Source organism: Bombus pyrosoma, linkage group LG2 (genome assembly GCF_014825855.1).
Source record: "Bombus pyrosoma isolate SC7728 linkage group LG2, ASM1482585v1, whole genome shotgun sequence".
In the NCBI taxonomy this organism is placed as follows: Eukaryota; Metazoa; Arthropoda; class Insecta; order Hymenoptera; family Apidae; genus Bombus; species Bombus pyrosoma.
In genome coordinates this window covers 13,570,607-13,594,440 of record NC_057771.1, presented here as the reverse complement: position 1 = coordinate 13,594,440, position 23,834 = coordinate 13,570,607, and the positions used below count along the sequence as shown (strand labels likewise).

Here is a 23,834-nt window from a genome sequence, read left to right as displayed (position 1 = left end):
ACAACGGTTGGTTGTTAACATTCTATTCATTTTATTCATAACATAATAACAATATTTTGTAATTACAAATATTTTCTAAATTACAATGATTAGTAATAAAATATAAATATTAATGCACAAAATATGAAATTATAATAGTTCATAATTGCCGGTTTTGACATGTAAATTCATAGATATATGTACATACATATATAAAATACAATACGTATTATACTAATAAAACACATTACCAAATGCAAATGCGTCGAAGTAAGTATCTCTGTACAAGATAATATTATATTTTCAATTTTTGAAAATAATTTTTATAGTCAAAAGTTTGTATTTGATGTATAAAAACAGCAGACTATTGAACATTACGTAATAAAATCCCCTCTCTATTGGTATTCAGTATACATATGTATGTATATGTATGTATCTACTCTGGTCAGGCTCAATTCGATTCTATCAACATACGGATAGAAAGACGTAATTGTGAGGAGAGTGTAACGTTACTAAAGTTAGCACGGAAAAAGGTTGTGATCCTGTTTATCAACGTTTATACAAGGTATGTATTTTGTCGACAAGATATAAAAATTTTATAATTTTGTTAAAGATATAATAAACACTTGAGAATTATAATTATGTCAAATTACCGGCGAAATGACATTTCAGTCTACAGTAATATTCAAGATAGTATACTAAAAGGCGTGTCTGTTGTTTTTATTTAATATTTCCCAATGCACATCTTAAAGAAGTATATTTAAGGATTATTATTTTTCATATCTTATTCTTTATATATAATTCCCACTTATATATATATATAAATAATTCATATTTATTAATTAAAGAACTTCGAACCAGATCTAGTTCATAATAATTTATATACTGATGACGTTTAAGTAAAAACATGTATTCTATTTAAATTCATTATATAATTGTAAAATTATTATATGCAATAATACAACATAATAAATTATAAAATAACTTTCTATCTAGGCATATTCAATTTTTTTATATTCATAAAAATATAAATTTGCATATGTGTATATAAATAGTCTGACCACGAAGTATTAGTTCATTACCTTTGAATATTTAAAAGTTAAATCAATCATACAGTAATTATAGTCTTAATAAGAGACTGACATGATCATATACATGTCTGTGGCTTGATGCAAGTAGCACTTTCATTATTTATTAAATTCAAATATTAGCACTTAAAGATACGTTAAAAAAATTTATGCTCAAATAATTTCTGACACAGATGTTTCCAGTGTTCCAAATTTCTTTTTTGATAGAAAGAGACAATAAAATTTATGTTATTTTTGTTTTTTATGTTGACTTTGGTATTCTCTACAAAAGGTTTATTTTAACATTTTAACATTGGTATATACAAATGTTATTATAGTCATTTCTACATAGAATTCGAAATTGTCTTTTGTTATATATAAAATATACAATTATTTACAAACTCAATATCGAGTTTAACTCATTTTTGCAAAAATATGATATTGGCATTTCTTATACCAAACCAAAGATATATTTTATTATTTTTAGGTGTCATCATTATGACAGACCAACGATTAGACTTTGTGATATTTGGAGCTACTGGATATACTGGAAAATATGCTGTAAAAGTAGCAGCACAATTAGCTAAAGAAAAACAAATGAAATTTGGAGTATCTGGACGCAGAAAGCAAGCTTTACAAGCAGTTGTTAAAGAATTTGCTTCTGATATTGGTAATATTAGATCATTAGGTTTTTGCATAATATTGCTTATATTATAATAATATGATTAATTAACTTTAGAAGATGTACCTATATTGATTGCTGATTTGAAAGATGAAGAGTCTTTAAAAAAAATGACAGCACAAGCTAAAGTGCTTGTTAATTGTTGTGGCCCATATAGATTTTATGGAGAACCAGTAATTAAAGCATGTATTGCTACACATACTCATCAAGTTGATATCAGTGGTGAACCACAGGTAATTTTTTAAATATGTTTCAAAATTATTAAAGTTAATAACTTGATATTAATTCTACTTGTTACTTTTGTTATATATTTTTACATTATTTATCTTTTTATCTTTGTATTACAGTATATAGAAAGTATTCAATTGAAATATAATAAGGCAGCAGAAGAAGCTGGTATCTATATCATAAGTGCATGTGGATTTGATAGCATACCATGTGATCTTGGTATCATTTTTACACAACAAAAATTTAATGGTGAAGTCAATTCTATTGAAACCTATCTAAATACATGGGTAACTACAAAAGTTAGCGGGGCTCTCATTCATTATGGAACATATGAATCAGCAATTTATGGTATTGCAAATTTCCATGAATTACGTGAGTTGCGCTCCAAACTCTATCCTGAGAGATTACCTCAATTCTGGCCAAAGCTCAAACCAAGGTTAATAATAAAATAAACATAACATAATTATAATTATATAAATTAATTATAAATATATTAAATACATTTCTGCATTGTTTATGTTTCCTAATCTTAATAATCTTAATAAACTTTTAGGGGTTTCCTCCATAAATCTTCTATATCAGAAGGTTGGTCTATGGTATTTCCAGGATCTGATCGTTCTGTAGCTCTGCGTACCCAGCGATTTTTGTATGAAAAATATAAACAACGGCCAGCTCAAGTTCAAACTTATTTTACACTCAAGTAAGATTTATATTTATGTTATTATTAAGCTACTTAAAGTCAATCATAAGAATTATATTAAAAATTTCATATTAAATATATCTTTTTCTTTTTTAATGATAGGTCTCTTTTCTCTGTGTTGACAACCGCTATTTTCGGTTTAATATTTGTAATGTTATCTAAATATGAATTTGGTCGTAATTTGTTATTAAAGGTATGTCCTATCTTCTTTATTATAAAATATATATTTCATATCAGTTTGATACTTGAAACAAAAAGTAATGCAAATTTTGCAAAATTTATTTGATTCTGTTTAGTATCCTACATTCTTTTCCGGTGGATATATAAGCCGCGAAGGCCCTAAGCCGGAAATACTGGATAACACTCGTTTCTCCATAACCTTTAAAGCAGATGGATGGACCGAAGGATTAGTTGAACCTACTGATAAACATGACAACTTACCAAACAAAGTAATGATTACTAAAGTTAGTGGAACCGATCCTGCATATGGCGCTACATGCGTTATGTTACTACTTTCTGCTATAACAATACTTAAGGAATCCGATAAAATACCTGTAACGTACGTTTATAGCTTTTACTTGAATGTATATTATTCCATATACATATTATTTTATAATTTTTATTACACTGTTTTAGTGGTGGTGTTTTATCTGCTGGTGCTGCATTTAATAAAACATCATTGATCGATGAGTTGATAAAGAAAGATATAAAATTCGAAGTTGTTTCTTCCATTGAAACATAAAGTCTTTCATATACTTACAGGTTACAGGTACAAGTTTGCTCTATTATAGTGAAAACAAAAATATAGGAATGAAGAACATTGCATTTTTTGTTTTGTAATTATATTTAAATTTGATACTAATATTTTCAATTTTCCAACTAATTAACACTCCACAGATAGCTATTTTTTATAGAAATATTTTTATCTACATAATCGCATTTAAAACAATTTGCAGACGATAAAATATTTTTTAAGTATTTTTGAATAGTAAATAACGAGCTTGAGTTTGCAAAGATTATTTGAAACGTGCTTTGAATATACACATAAAAATATATTGATATATATAACTAAATATATATATATCGAAGAAAAAAATGCAAAACATACTTATCTATGATAACACTGCATTTCTTTTGTATTTAGTTTACAAAATTAATTTTTTTATAAGTGTTCGTAGTTGTAATTTAATATATGATAATAATACTGATATAATAAAATAACTACGTGTTTTGGTAAAAACAATAATACGTGATATATATATATATATATATATATATATATATATATATATATATATAATCCATTTACATTTTCTATAAATGTATCATTATATAAAGTATAACACAAAGAAAATATATTTATTGATTATTGAAACTATGTATATGTGCTCGATTAACGCACATCATATAAATCTTTATATTTCTAATTGATGAATGAGTTAATGTTAATGCTTTATATTTTATTTCTTATACTTTAATAGATGTTAATCATTTGTATTATCTTCTTAATAAAACTGCTTTTCATTACAAATAAATTTACGTTTACATTTAAACCAAACCATTATATGATAGGATGAAAATTGACTTTGTTTAGACGACTATTTATCGTCCGCAATCGACATATTCAATCACTTCATTTTTTAAATGGAGATGACATTTTGATGCAATTGCTTTATATAACTGTACTGTTAAATATTTATTCAGTATTGCATAAGATTTTAATTATTGTTTTGATTTTCCATAAAATCCAAATGAATGTATGTCATTCATTTATATAACTTACCGCTAAAAAAACTAAATTAATTTTCTATTTTTATTAATGATCATAATTTAGAATGTTATCTTGACACTATAAACGATTTTCACAATTCTAATATCATCTATCTACGATTTCATTACTGTTCATTTTTACAAAATTAAAAAGAGAATTCGCCTTTGTATTATAGTGAAAATATCTTTGTTACAACTTTCTTTATTCTTAGTTTCGAAAAGAATTGCTCGTATTTCCTGCTGTAATACCAAAGTGGTAAGAGATGGAAGGGGAATCAGCTTGACAAAGGTTTTTCGATCTGAGTAGAGATATATAAATCTGTAGTTGGAAAGAGAGTCGTTAGTGAACGATTCATACTACAGTCTTAACCGTCGCGTTTTTCCTCATCATTCCTTGAGACGTCATTTTACAGTTATCAGATATATATATATATATATATATATAATACATTATATATATATATATATTATATATATATATAATACATTATATATATATATATTATATATATATTATATATTTCTATTATATATATTTTATTATTTATATTTATATTATATATATTTCTATTATATATATATATATTTTATATATATATATATATATATATATATATAATAGAAATTGTACAGAGAAAACATTAATCTTTCTTTTATCTTTTAAAGAATATAAGTCCTGCATAACTAATCCTCGATTTTCATGAAGAAATACATCGGAGATCATCTAAGAGATAAAATGAATTGCATAGCAAAAAGCGGTAAGTCTCATGTTAATATAGTAATTTTTGTATTTCTACCAATTCACTGAACTCTTTATATCTATATAAAGTTGTAAACCTTATGTTTGCTTTTACAGAGTTTATTAACATTTTAAGTTCAGTTATTCTTTTGTTTAATACTTTAATGATAAAAAGTGTGTTGAACATGGAATCAGTCTTATAAACGGAATAGAAATTAAATAAAATGCTTATAATTACAAGCATTTTATAAATTAACTATAAATTAATAGCCATTGCACACATATACACATAGATATGTTAGTTAGAATTTATCATGAATTTTTAATTTCATCGCGACTTCCTCAATTATTAGACTAGAACAAGTACATCTATAAGGGATTATATCTTCTCATATTCATTGCATTTCTTTTCAGCATGCGGCTCGATGTCATGTTATAATAGATTTATATTTGCCAATCATATTAAATAACGATAAAACGATATCGTCGATATCGACATGAGACTATATAATCATATCAAGTATCTGTATACTCTATACTTTGTATTAGGGTAAAACATGCGGTATTAGGATAGAGCAAAGAACTTGGATATAGAGTTTCTAGTTCACGATATCACAAAATATAGGTCCTTACTGTTTATTATTTATTTAAAAATTATCATTTGTAGAAATAAAATCTTACTATCTCCGAGATCGATTTTTAAATAATTAAAATAATTATTAAAAGAAAGATATTGTATTGATTATCTCCTATCTATTGCTATTACATATAGAAGTAAATTATGATGAAACAGTGATTTTTTCTAGAGAGCTCTCGTTTTTATGACTCTGTGCTGAAATGATTCGGGGTAGATCCATTCTTCGCGTGCCTATCATCGTACATTCCTCTGGCATTGATTTGCTGTTGTTGTTACATGAGAATGACCTCGAATTCTTCACCGATACACTTTAGTTTTCTACACGTCGCCTTTCCTTTAGTTTTTCCCCCTTTATAACGCAACCGCTAAACTGGTGCAAAAAGCTTCACGCTTGTTAAGTCGTTAGACGAACGTTAATAAAATCCGCACAATGGAACGTCGAGAGCATTTTCCTTCTTTATGGATTTCAAGTAAACTCTTGTAAAAAGGCGAAATTTTATCGTTTCGTTGAATATATTCAGCGAGGTTTTTGGGATGTCAGATACTTCGCGATGTACCAACAGTAGCTTTGTATTGATTGCAAGTAGTGAAGGTCAGTTGAACTCACAATCAGACGAGTTTCAGTAGTGCAACTATGAATACGGACGAGAAATGTAACTTTGCGCGCTTTTGTACAGTTCGATAGATACGCCATCGTGGTACAGAAAATAATATGAGCTAACGCATTATTTTTTTGCGTAGATTGTTCAGATAAAACAAAGATTTATGCTTTATTCATTCAGTAATGCAAAGTGCAAAGACTCGTTTAAAGTATACTTTTCGATACATATATACATATATATATATATATATATATAGGTACAATGTCATTCCAGCTTGAATTGACTAACTTATTAATCACAATTTACTTTTGTTATATTTCCTTATTTTACAAAAGCGTAGTTTGAAAGGGAGTCCTGTAAAAGTATCGTACAATTAACAGAAATAGTAGGAGAATAGAACAAGTAATGAGTAAGAAGCAATAAGTAAGTATAAGTCATATGTAACTTGCTAGTCAGTTAACGGATTCTAATATATTATCACAAACTATAATAGACGTATAGTAACTTTACTCATTCCACCTTCAGGTCCCCTTGTAGACTAATAGCCTAGCCGGAATATCATGATAACCTCATCGACGTTGAAACTTAATTACTGAAACAGGGAATGGCCAGTTGCATGCGACCACCATCGCTTTTATCATTGTCGCTACTAATTACCAACAGTACTTATAGGGCTATCGAGATCTTGTTATGTCGCTGTTTTCAAGGTCATCGTTTGCATCTGAAAATGACGATTATACATGTGTTTTCATAATAACTTTACTATATTTCCGTAGCGTTTTAGGAATGTCTTGATAAATAGGAAATAAAAATATATGTTTCTTCGAGTCGTGCATCTTTCATGATGCTTACGTAGGGAAGATAGAATGTATAAAAATCAAAATTAAATATGATCTCGCGAAATTGATGTTTGACGTACGCGTAAAACGTGTACTAAGAAAGATCTATGCGTATTAAACACGTTTACACGGTCTTAAGGAGTCCTGCGAATAAAAGGAAAAAGATCAGTGCCGAGGAACCGGTCTCTTGGAAATCACAATGACGTAAATTCTGACTCGCGTTCTAAAAACCCATAAAGGATAGTGCTTCCTTTCCTTTTGTGCTTTCCTGTTGCTCCATCATAAATTTTCCTTGTAATCAATCTGTGGTTACTCCGATATTAGATGAGTACAATATATATATCTATGTAGCGTGCAATCATAAATTAAACCATAGAAAAATCAAAATGCTTATGGCGATGGATTTTACTTTTCTTTTTTATCTTGCGATAACTAAGAACATTATATAAGCAAATTAGTGTTGATTTTTATTAAGATCGGAAAATATACCTAGTTTATCTTCACTATAGAAGCTGGTTATTTTAGAGTTAAGAAGCTATACATATTAATGGAAGTTATTTAATAAGTATTAAATCCCCTCTGCTCAAACAATAATTAGTAAAAGTTGACCTGTAATTGTTAAAGATTAGAATTCGTACTTTCGAAAGAAATACATAATTCCAAATTGATATTAATGGCCCTGAAAATGGCTCGAGGTTCTTAATCTCTGCAAAAATATCTTGGAAAATTATATGCTTGACAATGGAAAGGGTTACCTTTACTGTTTCACTAATATCATTGCAGCTCTATATCATTTTCATCTAGTATATTTCATTGTGAATCTTAATTATATGTATCTAGAAACGATAATTCTCACGGTATTTTTGTACGCTAAAAGCATAACCGTGTGCCATGTCGACCTCGCAATCGCAAGTTACGGATATCTCGACACTTTCCTATGGCGAGGCGCTACTTGTCACTCGACACTGCACATCTCGCAGTGTGTAGTCTGGGCAAAGTTGGGTATTTCCCTCTCGAACGCTGTAGCGGGAGGATCGTTCGCCTGGAGGGAGGTATTCTCACTTCTATGTCACTCTCACCGTGTAGTACTTGCATTCTCCCGATATATACTGAACGTGACGCGAGATTTTGCTCATCAGTCGCGAGAATTTGCTTTTTGGGGATCGAGTAGTGACACCACGCTTCAACGGCTACGGTCACTATAGTTTTCTATATAAAACAAAATAGAGGTTAAAAAAAAAAACGAGAGGGAAAAAAGGTACTTGTTGGGAAAAAGAGAGACGGATACACGGTGCGATTAGGGCGGAACAAAGACAGAGGGGGAAAGAGATAGAGACGGAAGAACCATAGGGAACATTCGTACTCTCCACAGTTCCGTCGGTTCAGTCACACTGCGTCACTTAACCGAGCGAGTTCGCGGTCGTTTCTCTTTCCTTTCGGACTCGTTGACCACTCTCTTTTTTATTTTCTTATTTCTGTCTTCTCCCGTGTCTCAAACCTGTCTCATTCCTTTATTTCCCCTTTCATTTTCGTTCATTCTATCTAAAGAATATAATAATATTCGCGATTGTTCTCTCATGAGTACGAACGTTTAATCTTGGAAAAGCGACGTCGAACGTTCTTAACGACGTTTCACTTTTTTCGTACCGGTGCTCGACGAACATCCAAGGGGTGCACGTGAACCGACAGAGTCAATCCGACTGCGAGTAAGTTTCATCAGTTTGATGGTAGAACCCGATTCGCTGAAACTTGCCGAGTACTATTACACATAACACGCGTATTGTTCGTGAATCACGTGGTAGAGGATGTGCTGAAACACTTTGAATCGCTTTGAATATGATTTGATATTTAAAGCTTTTGAGAAACTTGATAAATCTTGAAAGTCAGTACTTACATAAATCTTAATACATCTTAATATATATTATATTTTATCTGTACAGTGTGTTCTATCTTCGATATTATATGAGTCACGAAAATTTAAAACAGACTCGAGCTCTATCAAGACACAAGATTCAAAAATCATCGGGACCAAAAAATTTTAAACATAAAATCATGTTTGATATTTCAGAAATTTCAAATTGCTTCGAAATTCATATTCAAATACCTAGAGGCATCAAGAGCAAATCGCGCGTCATTTGTTACGTGGTTCCACAATCCTTAAAGAAGTATTCTCTTGTCAAACGACAGAACAATATTTTCTCGTCAACAAAATTTTTCCTATAATAGAAAGTGATAATACTAATTCGCCGTCACAATAATTACCCGTTTAATGAGATACGAATATGAATAAGATAAGTATATATACCTGACATATTTATTTATTCTACATACGTAATATCAGAAGCTCTTCCAAGTCAGTTCCAAGAATTGGTGGGGGTAATGGTGGCCAATTAACGAAGTATTAATTATCAACATTCCAGAATTAAAAATGGAACAGATTCTCTTTTTACCACGATTCGACGAATATAAGCCACTATTGCGGCGATGTGTATATATATTAGTAAATAACTTAATAATACAGTTACTATTATAAACTCGGCACGTTTAGCGTCAATCGCTTCGATTCTCTACCGTTTATTATGTTTACTTTCTGCTTGCCGTGTGCGGTCCGTTTGCAAAATGCCTTCAACCAATTTTGATAGAGCGTTTGTGTTCCTCATTGATCGATCATTTGTCGGATTTAGAAGAGGCCGTGTTACTATTGCTACTATAATTCAAGTGGCGAACAGGATCGGAAGACGCAGTCATGAACGGGATTTCCAATCAATGCGCGAAAATCAAGGACCTAAGCATATACGACGATGAGGACGACCACAAGATGAAGATAAAAAAGCCGGGACCAATTAGAACTGTTTCCTGGTCGGAGAGCGTCGAGGAGAGCAATTTGGATGTACCGGGGACGCCCAGAACTCCACGAACTTCCACCACGCCAGGTATCGTTTCCACGTATGATTAGCAGTCCTCCGATTAGGGATTTTGCCACGTTCGCGTCACAGGAAATTTCCGAGATTAATAACAGGTAACGAACTGGTGGAATGTTACGAATGTTACCGTCGTTCGTGATTAGTCGATTACCAAGTTCACTTAAATTTATAAACTTTCGAGTTAAATAATATGATAATATATATACGATATTAAGTGTTATTATTACATAGCGAAACCTATTGGATGAAAGGCAGTTTTCGTGCTGGTATTTTGCGTAATAGATGGAATGGGAATGTTCATACGATAAATAATTCAAGTGTGGTAATATGGATGTATCGTTTGAAAGTTGTATAAATTAGATAGATACACAAAATCGTTTCTTCTGTTCTCCAGGGCCACCTTGCATTATAGTTTGCTTGCATTATAATTAACTGATAGGCTATAGATTTCACTTTTTCGACATTAGATACATTTTTATGTCGTGTAGAGTTTGTGATTTATAAAAGTTCTACTTTATTGCCAATAAAACCTGTTACTATGTAACACTGCTTTAGTAGCAAGTATCTGTAACACCTGATTCGTTAAATTTCATTCATAATGTTGATTATGCAAAAGGTCCCAGATACGAGACTTTACAACTTTGCCGGATCAGACGTTTTTTGATTGGAAAATTTGAGGAGCGGAAATTGATACGTCGGAATACTCGCGAATCATTATTGGAATGCTTCTTTTTCTATCGAGCTATTAGATGTACTTGTTACAACAAATGGCAGTTACTTTGTTGACTTGGACATTTGTGATAATTGAACAATTTCCATTCAGGTTTTGATATTATCTACGCTCCGTAAATTGCAGTAACGCGCCATTAAATTTTTCTGTAACATTGATCGTTATTAACTCTGTTATGCGCTTTATCTGCAAATTCGAAGAACAATTATTTCAATTTTCTCAAAACGACGGAATCTTCTCCCGTTAATTCCGTGCCTAATCGATTGCACGAACATAAGTAACCGTAGCCTGTTGCACTTTCCGTAAAAAGAAGAAGTAAGAAGAAGGGGGAATTACGTTACGGTATCATTTACGTATTAAGAACCGTGACAAAACATTCATACACTTAATGCACGTTTTATTCTCCACTCTCCATTGTTCTTAATCTAAATTCGGCCATCTCACCGACTTTTAATTTTATTTCGGACAGCGTTGCTGTCATTGATTAAATCGTGATCCGTGACAAAGATTTGGAGAGCACTGTGGTCATAGTTCCCGTTTCCAGGTCAATTGTAACCTGCTGATCGTAAAATGATAAAAGACCGTGGGAACTGTTGGGGTACAGTTATGATGGAACGTAACTCATAACTGTAATGTTACGAATGTACGATCCCTCGTAACGCGACTATCAACTTTCTGAAAGAACAGAGAGCAACTTTTATTTTTCGGTGAAAAAGGTTGACAAAATCTCATTCGCCACGAATTTGTAACTTTAGAAACGAGAATGACTTCATAGTTTTGAATAAAACGTGCGTCGATGATCTTTGAATCGTTGCTTTCGTGTATTTGCTTTTCTGCGTACATAGTTTCTTCGATATCTTCCAAATATAATATCTTTGCTCACTAAAATAGATTACGAAGAATCGGTGGGTTCTTGTACGTGCAATCTTTTCACATAATTGTAAATATTGAAAAGATCAATATTTACATAATAACGAAGTGTCGTACGTGCTGTAGAACAGGAATGGCCAACAAGTGGACCACGATCGGCCGGTCGACTTGTTAATAAATATTAATATTAATAAAATGCCATATTGGTTTAATACCTCCTCTCTCTTTGTCATTTATTAGTACACAAGACACATGTTTGAATGTGTTAAATGTGAAGATTTTAGTAGGTAAATCGCTAACACATTTTTAAGAAAAATAGTCAATATGTATTATATAATGAAGTTGGCCACCTCTGCTGTAGAGTGCAAAGCAACGTGTGCTATGTTTCGTAATAATATCTCTTTCTTGTTAAACCTTTAATTTCCTTTCTCGGGAGAAGGTCTTAAGATTACGACAAATTTTGATCAAATCAAATAGAACCAAAACGTTAACAATTAACTCAATTTACCGAATTTGGAAACATTAACATTCGTCTATTTACAAGAGCAGATTGAAAAGTTTACGGCATCCGCGCTAAGATTTGCTTTATAAGTTTTACTGTCATTGTCATTCTGGAAACTTTTCAGTCTGCCCTCGTAATTCAGCGTATAGTTATCGAATCGACATTTAGCCTTTTATAAAACAAAATTCATGCAATTTAAGATAACTAACGTAACTATATCACGTATGTATAATAAAGTTGAACCTGGCTACCAATTTCCAGGAATGCGTACAATATGCGTGCATATTGATACAGCGTATTGGAGCAGTGCCGTTACTCGATTGAATTACGCGATACCGTTCATTAGCAAGAGCGTGGTTTAACTTAGTTTTCCATCTTGAATACGTCAATTCCAGTGTTAGATTCTATCTACCGCGCTTGCAAGAACAAATCTATGCCGAGAGAAGTCCCGAGAACTGATTCTCTTTAATTTAATACGTTCTAGATTGCTCGCGAATGAAACGTTATACAAGTGATAAATTATGGCTATCGATAGAAATCTCGCCTACTAGTTGATGTAACGCCATCGTTAATCGTTATGCAATAAGTTCGGCAATACATGCAAGACGACCGTCAACGACAAACTTCGTCGTGGATCAGAACACTTTGGAATATTACAGGCATCGTTCGAAGAATAGCGTAGGACCCTCGCCGAACGATCGATCCATCGATCGATCTACATTTGCGAATGTGAATTAAAGCGTTATGCTAATCGTGAATGGAAACATTTAACGTTTATGAATATACAATCGTTCGTACCCGTTAAAGGAAGCGAGGAAGAAGAAAAAGAGAACTGGTCCAAAGTAATAAGCACGGATTAAGGTTGCCTTACGTTACGTTTCGTTATTACATTATTAATTCCTTTTATGTTGTTCCTTTAATTTGTTCGACTTGCCAATTAAAATCGTGTCACTTTGTTAGACATCTACTTTTATTAAACTTGTACCCGTCAAACTTGTGATTCAACTTTGTTTGTCGATCGATCGTGTCTTTGTCTAGAAATCTTATTGCGCACCTTCTTCTATACTTTGCAAAGAGTATCAAGAAACAAAAGACGCATTACGAAAATCTTTGTTCGACAAAATTTGCGAACAGGTGTTTGCTGGCAGGTATCGTAGCATGTATTACAGATAGTAAATACGTACTCATACTTCTTATCAATATCAAATATATGCTTCTCATAGGAAGGCAACAAATTTGTTTTTCGTTACCACACGCAAGCAAACCTATCGAATCGTGAATCTTCCGTCAGCGCGGGTCATTGCCAACGATAAGGATAATGTTTAAAAAAATGAAATCAGGTTTCATAATCGCTAAGAACAGGATTTAGTAAACATTGACGTTTATATATATGCGAGATAAATTTAAATTTAAATAGAGTTCAGTGAATTTAATAAATATTGAAAAGTACGATGAACGATTAACAGAGATACTTCAAAGTGTTTGCTTTACCAGGACATGAAAAATGTACCTTTCATCACGATTTGGAGCTAGACCATAGGCCACCCACGCGCGAGGCTCTACTTCCGGAAATGTCACGGAGTTACAAGCTACTTTTGAGCTCACTTGGCGAGGATCCTGATCGACCGGGTCTTTTAAAGACCCCGGAACGTGCTGCGAAAGCCATGCTGTTTTTCACCAAAGGTTACGATCAAAGCATCGATGGTAAGTCACTTATCATTATCTATCACTTTTTTATTACCTTGTATAACAAATGTATAAAGAAATAAGTTGAACGAAAATAATTAAATAATTAAGAATAAAAAGATATCGTACAATGGGAACCAAAAATAAGATAAGAAGTCAGATAAGAATTTTCTAATCATAAAAGATCTTTTATTTAACTGGAAATAATACGGGCATTTAATCATGACTCTCTTAAGGTATAGAGTCGATAGAACAGATAAAACCATGAATATACCCACTCGAGGAAAGTGCCGTCCATTTCTTTCCTCCCTCCTTCAAGTTACTCGAGATCCGTCACAGGGGAAAAGAGAGGAAGTCTTAAGTACGATTCGAAAAAAAGAAGGCGTAAAGCTCATGATATAAATGGGTCTCAGGAACGCACAGCGACTCGAAGAGAATACCTTTCATCTTTCTCTTCCATTTGTCGTGTACCGCGTAGAAATGCTACTGTTCCCCGGTAATTATGATTCCACGAATAGCTAAATAAAGTAAAATCGACATGGCCATTAAGGATGCCCTGATATACCGCTTTAATTCGATATCTAAATTTCAATTTATTTCCTCGACATAGTATTGTGTTCGGATATACGTATATAATTTATATTAGAATCTTAATTAAGAAACAATTTGTCAATCATGTTGAGAATCCAGCAAATTGATTTAATTGATGCGCTATATAACTCGTTTGATATTTTACTTTCGCTTGTATGAAATGGCTCTTGATAAATAGTACGATCTAGCACAACGTTGATGTAGGTGAAACAGCAGCTACAGGTGGTAGTGTCCCTTTAATTCATTTCGACTTAACTCTCCATCCACCTAGAGTGCAACTGCCCTCGAGATAAGCCTGGTTAACGGCAGTTCTACTCGCCCCAGTGAATTTGAAACGAGTCCAGAGCACTTTCCTACGAAAGCTCAACCCACGCTCTCTTTTAGTCACCCACCACCGACTCCTACGGAACCGTTCCCCTATAACAAGTTCCCTTTACCTTTCATTCTTATCGATAATGCATCAGGACATACGGTGGTATATCTATAGTATACATTCCATGAAACCATTAATCTTTCTTGATAAACCATTTATTCTTGTAGAATCGTGAGCAACAATCGGGTCAAAATCATGTTTAAGTGCTACTACCTGTTTTAATACCTCTAATTAACGATAATTAACGTGATAGTTAATTCTAGATTATACTACGCAAAAGATATTGCATATAACACACTGTTCTACAAATACAATGTCAAAATCGATATAGCCTATGGTCTGACGTTTCTGTGCCATATGTTTGCGATTGCACTTTCCCTTTTACATCCCTCTTTCGATGATTCCACTGTTGTCACAGTAACGTAAAGGTTCGCAATAAAAAATATATAAAAAATATTGGATCGATGATGCTCCATTTAGTTAATAATATTCTACATTGTTGTTTTGGTCGATAACATTAATCTCGGTCGAAGGTTGATCGTATCAGATCACCAAGTGGAAAAATTAAACTGTATGCTTTCAGCATCTCCTTCAAAGGTAGTTCGTATAGAAGAGAGGAAATTGCTCGAGTGTAGTCTAGTATAGAAATGGAGGTGTGCACATAAAAGCTAGTTGAAATGAATTTCCACCGTCAAAGCGTTTGGAATTTATATATCATTGTTTCGTCACGTTAAAAGGTTTCGAGGGGTCATTTATTTACAGCGGGCAGGAGCATCTTATTACGTATGGAAAAATATACTTGGTTAACCGGGACGCGAATTCGTTTCATCATTGCCGGTCATTGTGAAGGTGTTTCTTGTTAAGGTTGCCGTGGAAACCGTGGAGAGCACCCTCCATTTCCCACCGACACCTACCAACCACCGATTCATACCTATACACCATCACTAGTACGAATGTTGTAGTAAGTAGGTCAATATCGAGTAAATCACAGATAGGATCGCGAGGACCTTAACCCACGTGCAAGATGTTCTTTCGCAGAACAATTTAAACGACAACCATTTTCCCACCTTTGTACAAGGTTGGTTGTTTTTTGCGCCAACGGAGTCATTAAAATTGTATAACGATCGCGTGATCTCAGTAAACGAAACAGCTTCTATAAATATGTATACAAGATTTTTTTCAAGCAATATCTTTCTACTTTCTGTTTTTTTATTTATATACATACGAAGGCTGCGGGAGGATAAGTCAATGCGATAAATCACGAAATAACAGGTTTACAATCCATTGCGTTATCAATCAATCGCGTGTTATCAAAGCTATCCTTTTATTTGGTTTTTGAAACTAAACACAAAAACGTCATTCGTCGTAGTATTATCATTCAGTTTCACGAAACTTATCACTGATCAACTGTTTTTATAGGATTTATACCTTTGGAATCAACAGGTTATTTTAATATTCAATTATATGATGTTATAATTCTCCTGATTAATCGTAAAATAACGTTGCAATTACTTAACCCAAGCGCTACAGAATATATATTTATCATGTTTCTTTCCTGTGATCTTTTCATAATATTTACATATTTATTCCAGACGTTATAAATGACGCGATATACGATGAAGATCACGACGAGATGGTTGTAGTGAAGGATATCGAGATGTTCTCCATGTGCGAACATCACTTGGTACCGTTCTACGGAAAAGTCTCGATCGGCTACCTACCATGCAAGAAGATCCTTGGGCTGAGCAAATTGGCCAGGTAACGAGGAATTTTCTTTATTAGAAGGCAACGTTTATCGTAAATTGAATTAACACGAGACAATTGAATCCCGTGAGAGCAGCTGAATCGTTCGTCAGATTAAGACAGCTAATATCTTGTCTCGTGGAAATGGAGATTAATTGGTGCTAGATTATTTGTACCAGCGATCAATTAGATCGCGTTGATTGAACTGTCATCATTGCGCGACGTTTTATTAACGCTATTAAGCGATACGTACTGATTTATTTTTGACGTAATTAAAGCGAGCCTCCTACAGGGATTAACGAACTTAATCATAGTCGCAACATAATTAACTTGATATAGGAATTATTACATACTGTATTCTACAGTCTGTTTCGTTTAAATGAGGAAAGTGGAATATCTCATAAAGGGTTGAAGTTATTAAAAAACTGTTTTAACAAAAGTCGATCGATTCGAAGGATGATATATTATGGCGCAAATCATTTCTTTACAGGACAGATTTTAAGCTCAACTCCACTTTTTTAAATAGAACCATATATTTTTTAATATATTAATCGATATCCATCTCGGCATTCTCTACACGTTTACGTTGTAACATATGATACATCAAGACAACGTAGACACAAGAATACCGCTTCGGGTCTTTCCTTGTTTTTTGTTACGCACAGCTATCTTGCACGTTTTACCATACATAAAATTTTAGATACCAAGTCAGAATTTCTCCTTATGCTCATCCTATATTCAGAATTTATGTTTTTATTCTTTTACTCATTTATAGTTTCTAACGTTTATATCTTCATATATATGCCTGTACACGTTTATGTTTATAAGTCTAAGAAATTCTGACTTTCCTAGCATCAATAACCTTATGAAACCATGAAGCACTTACTTCGTCATTAGTAGCTGCCTGTCAGTGAGCAGAGACTCAGGACTTTTCCCTCGAATGATAGTCCGATAGTCTGATATGATCCACTCCGATAACGTGGAGGTATTGATGTATAATAGATCAAAACTATTCGAGATGAGGTTCTCAGAGTCCCTCATACGAGGGTTGTTGACAGGGGAGGAACACACGAATCGATTGTTTATGCATTTAAGCTTGCAAGAATGGTCAGATCAATATGATTTGTAACAATTCTTCTGCAACTGATCACTCCTACGTTACTGGCACTTGAGAGTACGGAGCGACCTTTGAGGGCCAGCACGGGAATTCCGCGGGTTTTTCACAACAATTATAGCACGCAACAAACCCCATGAAATAAAAGGAGGGAAAAGTCCTGAGTTTTTCAATAACTTCAAGCCCTTATGAGATACTCCACTGTTCTCACTTAAACGTGATTAGACGGATTCATTCTTGGATGGATTCTCATAGATCATTAAAATAACTAATAAGAATAATAAAAATTATCTTATTCAGTATAAACAGTTTCATTATCGAATTTAATTCAATATTTTTACGTGGTCATGATTATGGTGAAAAAAGATTCGTTAAAATGTTGATAGATAAAACTTAATTAAAATAATAAGCAATACTGTGATATTGTATTTCGCAATTTCGCGATAACAAATTGCATCGGCAGTAATAGCCGGCAATAGTTATCGTCCTTGATTAGAGAAATATTAAAGCGAGAAGAAAAGAATACGCCGATCGTTGGCACGCCGACCACTTTCACGTATTGCTAGATTTAATCGACCGGTGTCCACTTACCTGTTAAATGTTATGAACTTAACATTAGCCTTCAAACGGTAAGCAACTAGTGGATTTTCAGACATTCGAGCCAGGGTCGTAGCAGGAACTTTCATTTTTCGTTACCTATCGTTTATTCCATATTACGTTCTATGTAAAGTCGTCTTCTTTATATTTTCATTCTTTCTTTTTCCTTTTTTAATAGCCAAATCTTTTCCACCATATTCATCTCTGTTTTCCTGTCTGATGTCTTACAGAATCGTAGAGGTCTTCAGCCGACGTCTTCAGGTTCAAGAACGTCTTACGAAACAAATTGCATTAGCTGTAACGAAAGCGGTGCAACCAGCGGGAGTGGCTGTGGTCGTCGAAGGAGTGTACGTATTTTTTAATTTAACGAAAAAAATTCATCTACTATTCTTATAATAAACTTATAATTGAACAGAGCAAAGAAATATGATTGACGTAGGTTGGCAAGATATTTTCTTCATATTTTTATATTTCCTTCGGTTTCGTTCCAATACGCTCGGATATTGAGCAATAGTTTTCGCAAGAATTAATCGTATATAGGAATACGACCTTGTACTAACAAGGTGCTATCACTCAATAGAAAACACTTCATTCCAGACTTAAGTACGTATACATAAAGGCGTTTAATAATTATGTATAAATCGTTCACGTAACGATTCGATCGTGTACTAGCTGTGAACAAATCAATTAAGATTCTTGTGAACAGGATGTACTATAATATCAAATAAGGAGTTGCAATCATTAGTGGTCATCTAAATTATGTATACCGAATGTTCAATAATTCAAATATCATAATTTGTGTTATACATAATCAACGTAATCATAAATTGCGAACGAATTATCTAACTTGCGTGCAATAAAAGAGGAAAAACAGGTTCAGTGGGAAGAAAAAAGAGAGCGATGGTGCTTCAATAATTGGTAATTAAAAAACTGTGTCGATTAAATATTAAGCGTCGCCTTGAGAGCTTACAAAAGTGAAGAAACTAATAAAAAGATTAACAATCGGTTTTAGTACCAATACCTTTTTCGCAACTCCGAGATTAAGTATCATGTACATTAGAAGGAACGTAGATTGTGTTTAAAATGTACAACGTAACGTATCTTGATTATAGTATTTATTTTATTTCTTGCCCATTAGATAACAGTATCCTTGTTAACGTAGATTGTAGCGAAATCTCAAACTCCGTTTAATATATACATGGTAAATTAATTACTGTCAATTTTAACGATGAGATATGAGTAATTATTCAATATATAGCAGCATTCGTGAATAACTTAAAAATACTTTATTTACGTTACAGGCACATGTGCATGGTAATGAGGGGAGTACAGAAAATAAACAGCAAGACGGTTACGTCAACGATGCTCGGCGTGTTCCGGGACGATCCAAAGACTCGCGAGGAATTCCTTAATTTGATCCACAACAAATAAACTTCTTTTATCGGACCGTCGAAGCATATATCTTTTTCGTTATTGGCCAAGGGACCAATCTAGAATGGCCCCGATACGATTCTTGTTCAAACGTTTTTGTCATACTGCTACCTCACTACAGAAGTCATCCAAAAAAGAAAAGACAATTGTTGATTTGACGGCAAGCTTCTTTGTAACATTCCTTTTATTTTTTTAAGGAAAACATTATTTTGTATGCGCCAACGTTATAAAAAATTAACAGGATTAACTGTCGACCATAGTTATCGTAACGGAACGACTAATAACACAGATTGGACGATGTTGTCTAAGACGTCTTTGAACAAGGCGTTCTTAAACTGCTGATCGAATGACACAGAGACAATATGGTAGTTACATACCGAAACTTTACGTAAGTTCTATAAACTGCTAGTAACACTTCTAGTACGTGAAAGAAAAAAGGAACTTACAGATTGTTTCGCAAAACGACAACGCATATGCTTGAGAAAGCGTGTGATATTTTCCTTAAGGAAACCCAAAACTTCACTAAAAACATATTAATAACATTACCATGCTGCTGGATCAGCTGTAATTATCCGTTCGATTAATATTATACTTTGCAAATATTTTTGTAATGTTATTGATGTATTCAGGAAATAGGCGAATAACATTCGATTCGGCGTCCTTCGATAAAGCAAGTGCGTCAAATATGAAAATGAACTTAAGAAATATCGAAATCAAGGCTTCTCGATCGGCATGAACTGAACGATTGCCAGAACACTTTCAACCAATGGCCTCGTGACTCGTGACAATACGTATTTTAGATTCTATACTAACGATTCTGTGTAAAAAAATGTTCGCATCGTGATACAGCATGCTGATCGAGAAACACAGATAAGCCCTATTATATCTTGAAAGCAAGTGCTCACGGCGGACAAATAATAAATTCTTACGATTTTGTTTCCGTTTCCAGCTTGTAAAACGTTAACAGCCATACGTCTTACAACACGAAACGTTTTAAAAAATTTCGTACTGTCTTTACATTCTGTCATCGTGATTCCTTCTACTATTTTTGAGTCTCTTATCAAAGAAGTGCAACTACTCATTACTTAACGAATTTTAATACTCAATTGACATTTATATCTCTGTAATCTTTATTAAGAGTGTATAAAAAATTTCGTAAAAGAAAGCAGTGGTTTCGACGCACAATTTTTCAGCCATACAATGTGTGTCGAAAAACGTTTAAGAATCTAAAAGAATCGATAAAAAAAATTGCGAAATTTTTTCAATGAATTATGTATGATTATTATTAATGCATGACTTCGAAATGTTTTGACACATTCACTTATGTCGTCGTTTGATATAGTTTTATCTTATCGAATTAATTGCTTTAAGTAATCAAACTAACTTCGTATTTAAATCATTGGAATTGGATTGCGGTGTGTCGATGATGTTTGAGGTTCGATACGATATCACGCAACCTTTGGTATGTCCTCCAATTCTATCTTACATTGAATAATGAAAAATATCTTAATGTTATTTATGAGAATGGATGTTTAATATTTATAATATTTTTCTGACGATGTTATATAAAGTTATATTTATACTTTCAATATCATGTTTCTTTATTATTTCCACATCATAAAATGAAAAATTATCAATAACTTTAAATTTAAGTGGTTCGTCTGTTTTATTTAAAACAATTCAGGACTTTTATCACGAAGCAGGTGCTTATTACTATTATATACTGTGAACGTTATTATATAATGAATCTAGGACACGGTGGTATTTCAATCTTTTTCATGACCGGTGAACCGCAAACTCGAGACATTGGCGTGTTATTCGAGGCACAAATATTCTCTGTGTCTCCCTGATGAAGAAGAAATACCATGCTATTGTTTGATGCAGACTTTCGACTTTTTCCAGCAGAACAACAAGGACTGGCACAAGGTCGTTTTACAGTATAACAACCTTGTTCGCGAACAGCCGTTTTTCCACAAGAGCCACTACGTTGAGTGACGCAACCTTTAGCGATCGCGGCCGACGCGCCTTCCTTCTTACAAGACATAATCGGTTCCCTGAGAGTGAAACTTGAATGAGTCAAGATTGACCTTGCTTAGATATAGATCAATAAATGTTTTTTTTCTTTATTTCGAAGTGAAAGGATCGCAAGTGTTTAAAAAGTATTCAAGCGTGGCATATAGATTATCATCGTAGAACATCTTTTGCTTAATGCCTTTAAAATTAATTTTTTCATTTGTATCCTTCAATTCCCAATTATTAATTTAATTGTAGAATATGAAATTTAAAATCTTACATAGTAGAAGCAGGACAAGGTGCACAAGGAGTACAACATGGAATTGGTGGACAACGCATAACTCTCAATGCTTCGACATTCAATGAGGAAACACCTCGCAGCAACGCTCGTTGTATCGCATTCTCATATTCGGCACGTTCTTTTATTATACGCTCATTTTCTTTGCGAAGCCTTGCTATCTCAGCTTCAAGCTATTACATAAATTTTCACATTTTAATAAAAGAATATATTTCGTTCAAACTCGAGGATAAATGTAAAAGATTATTAATTTACTTCAATTTCTCGTCTCATCTTGTCTTTGTCTTTCAAAATTGATTGAATAGCTACGTCGGTACAAATAATTTCGATATTTTCAGGTTCTTTCATTACGACAGACTCCTTTATTACGGTAGGCTCTCTTTCAGGATTTTTTTCTGGTATTTCCTTAGTAACAGATTCATAGACTGGAGTTGCCATTGTCACTACTTCTGGAACTGGAACTGGAACTGGAACTGGAACTGGAACTGGAGCTTCAGGTGATCCGAGATTTATTCTAGGTTCAACCGTTTGAGTAGTTGCCACTGATTTCTATAATAATATTATTATGTTAAAAATTACAGAGAAGTAAATATTTTAATTAATAAACTTGCCTCTCGTTCCCCACATTCTGCCAATAATCTCCTCAGATTGTCGATTTCACAAGCTCGCGCTATCAATTCTTTACGCAATGATTCGATCTCGTTCTTACAAATGTCCAATTTATTTTGAACCAAACCAATCCATTGTTGTATTCGACCAAATATGTCAGCGAACATTAACTTTTGTAAAAATAAATTCAATTTGCGTGTATTACCTTATATATATTTATGTTTTATAATATTACAGGACTAAATTTTCTTTAAATAACGGATTACGAATTTATTCGTATTACGAAATTGGGAGTTTTAAAGGACAGTCTAGTTCATTCATTTTTATTTATTCGCATATTCAATCTTATAAAGAAACTTTATTTATTTATTGTACCCCCATTTTCCCAATTTCATGACGGTTCTACTTGCGTACAGGGCTCAACCTTTGAATCGTGCTCAAAGTTCTCGCCTAAGGTAGCCAGTGCTTTACCCGCTTCTTGTAAATTTTGATGCACATAGTCGATCATTTCATCCACCTTCTTATCTCTGCATTTACAAGACAATATTTTTTATAAACATGATTTCTTAACATTTCAATTCGTCTAAACATTCCTCCAATATAAATTCACTCCCTCCTGAAAATCGGATGGAAGAAATAATATTTATACCCGGTTGATCCTGGTACTTGTGACATACAAGTACAGCATGGTCCAGCTGTACGAATAAGTTTTCCATCTTCAGTTTTCACACTAGATGTTGATTCCACTACAACAGTTTGCTCTACAGTTTCTTCCGATGGTTTCGATACGTCTGCACTTTCTTCGGGAACATCTGCTCCTCCTACTAAACGATCTAGAGTTTTCACAGTTGAATTAAATTTACGGCTTGCTGTAGTTATCGACTTTTTAAATTTGAGCGCTCTATTTGATGGTCTACGATTTTCATCGATAGCATTTCCTAAAAATAATTTTCTACCGTTACTTATGGTTATTATTATTCATAAAAGCATCTTACCGCTTTTGGATGTATTTAATGGTGGACGAGTCATTTTTGTTTAGTTCATGTGTAACATAATGAAATATGAGAGTATAATACGAACTAATTTAATTAATTTTTACATAAATTGAAA

At 33.0% G+C, this 23,834-nt stretch overlaps 3 protein-coding genes across 8 annotated transcripts; 2 read left to right on the top strand and 1 right to left on the bottom strand.

Annotated features, from left to right (window-relative positions):
* Window positions 1-408: 408 nt before the first annotated feature.
* Window positions 409-3,481, top strand: LOC122577670 (saccharopine dehydrogenase-like oxidoreductase). 2 transcript variants are annotated; one of them, XM_043749120.1, is made up of 8 exons: window positions 409-544; window positions 1,534-1,716; window positions 1,789-1,961; window positions 2,076-2,392; window positions 2,510-2,656; window positions 2,759-2,849; window positions 2,953-3,215; window positions 3,293-3,481. In XM_043749120.1, exons 2-8 carry the CDS (start codon window positions 1,545-1,547, stop codon window positions 3,396-3,398), a joined length of 1,269 nt encoding a protein of 422 aa, XP_043605055.1. In that variant the 5' UTR covers window positions 409-544; window positions 1,534-1,544; the 3' UTR covers window positions 3,399-3,481. The 2 variants fall into 2 exon arrangements, with proteins under 2 accessions (XP_043605055.1, XP_043605054.1); XM_043749119.1 differs by having other exon boundaries at window positions 410-544; window positions 1,786-1,961.
* A 1,291-nt stretch (window positions 3,482-4,772) lies between these two features.
* LOC122577667 (GTP cyclohydrolase 1) lies at window positions 4,773-21,393 on the top strand. Of its 5 annotated transcripts, XM_043749112.1 has the most exons (7): window positions 4,773-4,838; window positions 5,093-5,184; window positions 9,928-10,176; window positions 13,749-13,973; window positions 16,512-16,677; window positions 18,604-18,720; window positions 19,675-21,393. In XM_043749112.1, the coding sequence occupies exons 3-7, from the start codon at window positions 9,990-9,992 to the stop codon at window positions 19,802-19,804; spliced, it is 825 nt and encodes a 274-aa protein (XP_043605047.1). In that variant the 5' UTR covers window positions 4,773-4,838; window positions 5,093-5,184; window positions 9,928-9,989; the 3' UTR covers window positions 19,805-21,393. The 5 variants fall into 5 exon arrangements, with proteins under 5 accessions (XP_043605047.1, XP_043605050.1, XP_043605049.1 ...); XM_043749115.1 differs by lacking the exon at window positions 9,928-10,176 and having other exon boundaries at window positions 4,775-4,838; window positions 13,764-13,973; XM_043749114.1 differs by lacking the exon at window positions 9,928-10,176 and having other exon boundaries at window positions 4,775-4,838.
* Window positions 20,778-23,753, bottom strand: LOC122577666. The gene is made up of 7 exons (XM_043749110.1): window positions 23,720-23,753; window positions 23,374-23,662; window positions 23,149-23,251; window positions 22,727-22,894; window positions 22,371-22,664; window positions 22,098-22,288; window positions 20,778-21,858 (listed from the first exon to the last, which is right to left on the bottom strand). The coding sequence occupies exons 1-7, from the start codon at window positions 23,751-23,753 to the stop codon at window positions 21,540-21,542; spliced, it is 1,398 nt and encodes a 465-aa protein (XP_043605045.1). The 3' UTR covers window positions 20,778-21,539.
* Between the last annotated feature and the right edge of the window lie 81 nt (window positions 23,754-23,834).

Coding starts and splice junctions, on each gene's coding strand:
- LOC122577670 (XM_043749119.1), top strand. CDS start 1,545: ATGACAGACCAACGATTAGACTTTGTGATATTTGGAGCTACTGGATAT. Junction 1,717..1,785: donor AGAATTTGCTTCTGATATTG/GTAATATTAGAT, acceptor AATTAACTTTAG/AAGATGTACCTATATTGATT. Junction 1,962..2,075: donor ATATCAGTGGTGAACCACAG/GTAATTTTTTAA, acceptor TTTGTATTACAG/TATATAGAAAGTATTCAATT.
- LOC122577667 (XM_043749112.1), top strand. CDS start 9,990: ATGAACGGGATTTCCAATCAATGCGCGAAAATCAAGGACCTAAGCATA. Junction 10,177..13,748: donor ACGAACTTCCACCACGCCAG/GTATCGTTTCCA, acceptor GATACTTCAAAG/TGTTTGCTTTACCAGGACAT. Junction 18,721..19,674: donor GCTGTGGTCGTCGAAGGAGT/GTACGTATTTTT, acceptor TTTACGTTACAG/GCACATGTGCATGGTAATGA.
- LOC122577666 (XM_043749110.1), bottom strand. CDS start 23,753: ATGACTCGTCCACCATTAAATACATCCAAAAGCG. Junction 23,663..23,719: donor ATTAAATACATCCAAAAGCG/GTAAGATGCTTT, acceptor AATTATTTTTAG/GAAATGCTATCGATGAAAAT. Junction 22,289..22,370: donor AGATGAGACGAGAAATTGAA/GTAAATTAATAA, acceptor TTTATGTAATAG/CTTGAAGCTGAGATAGCAAG.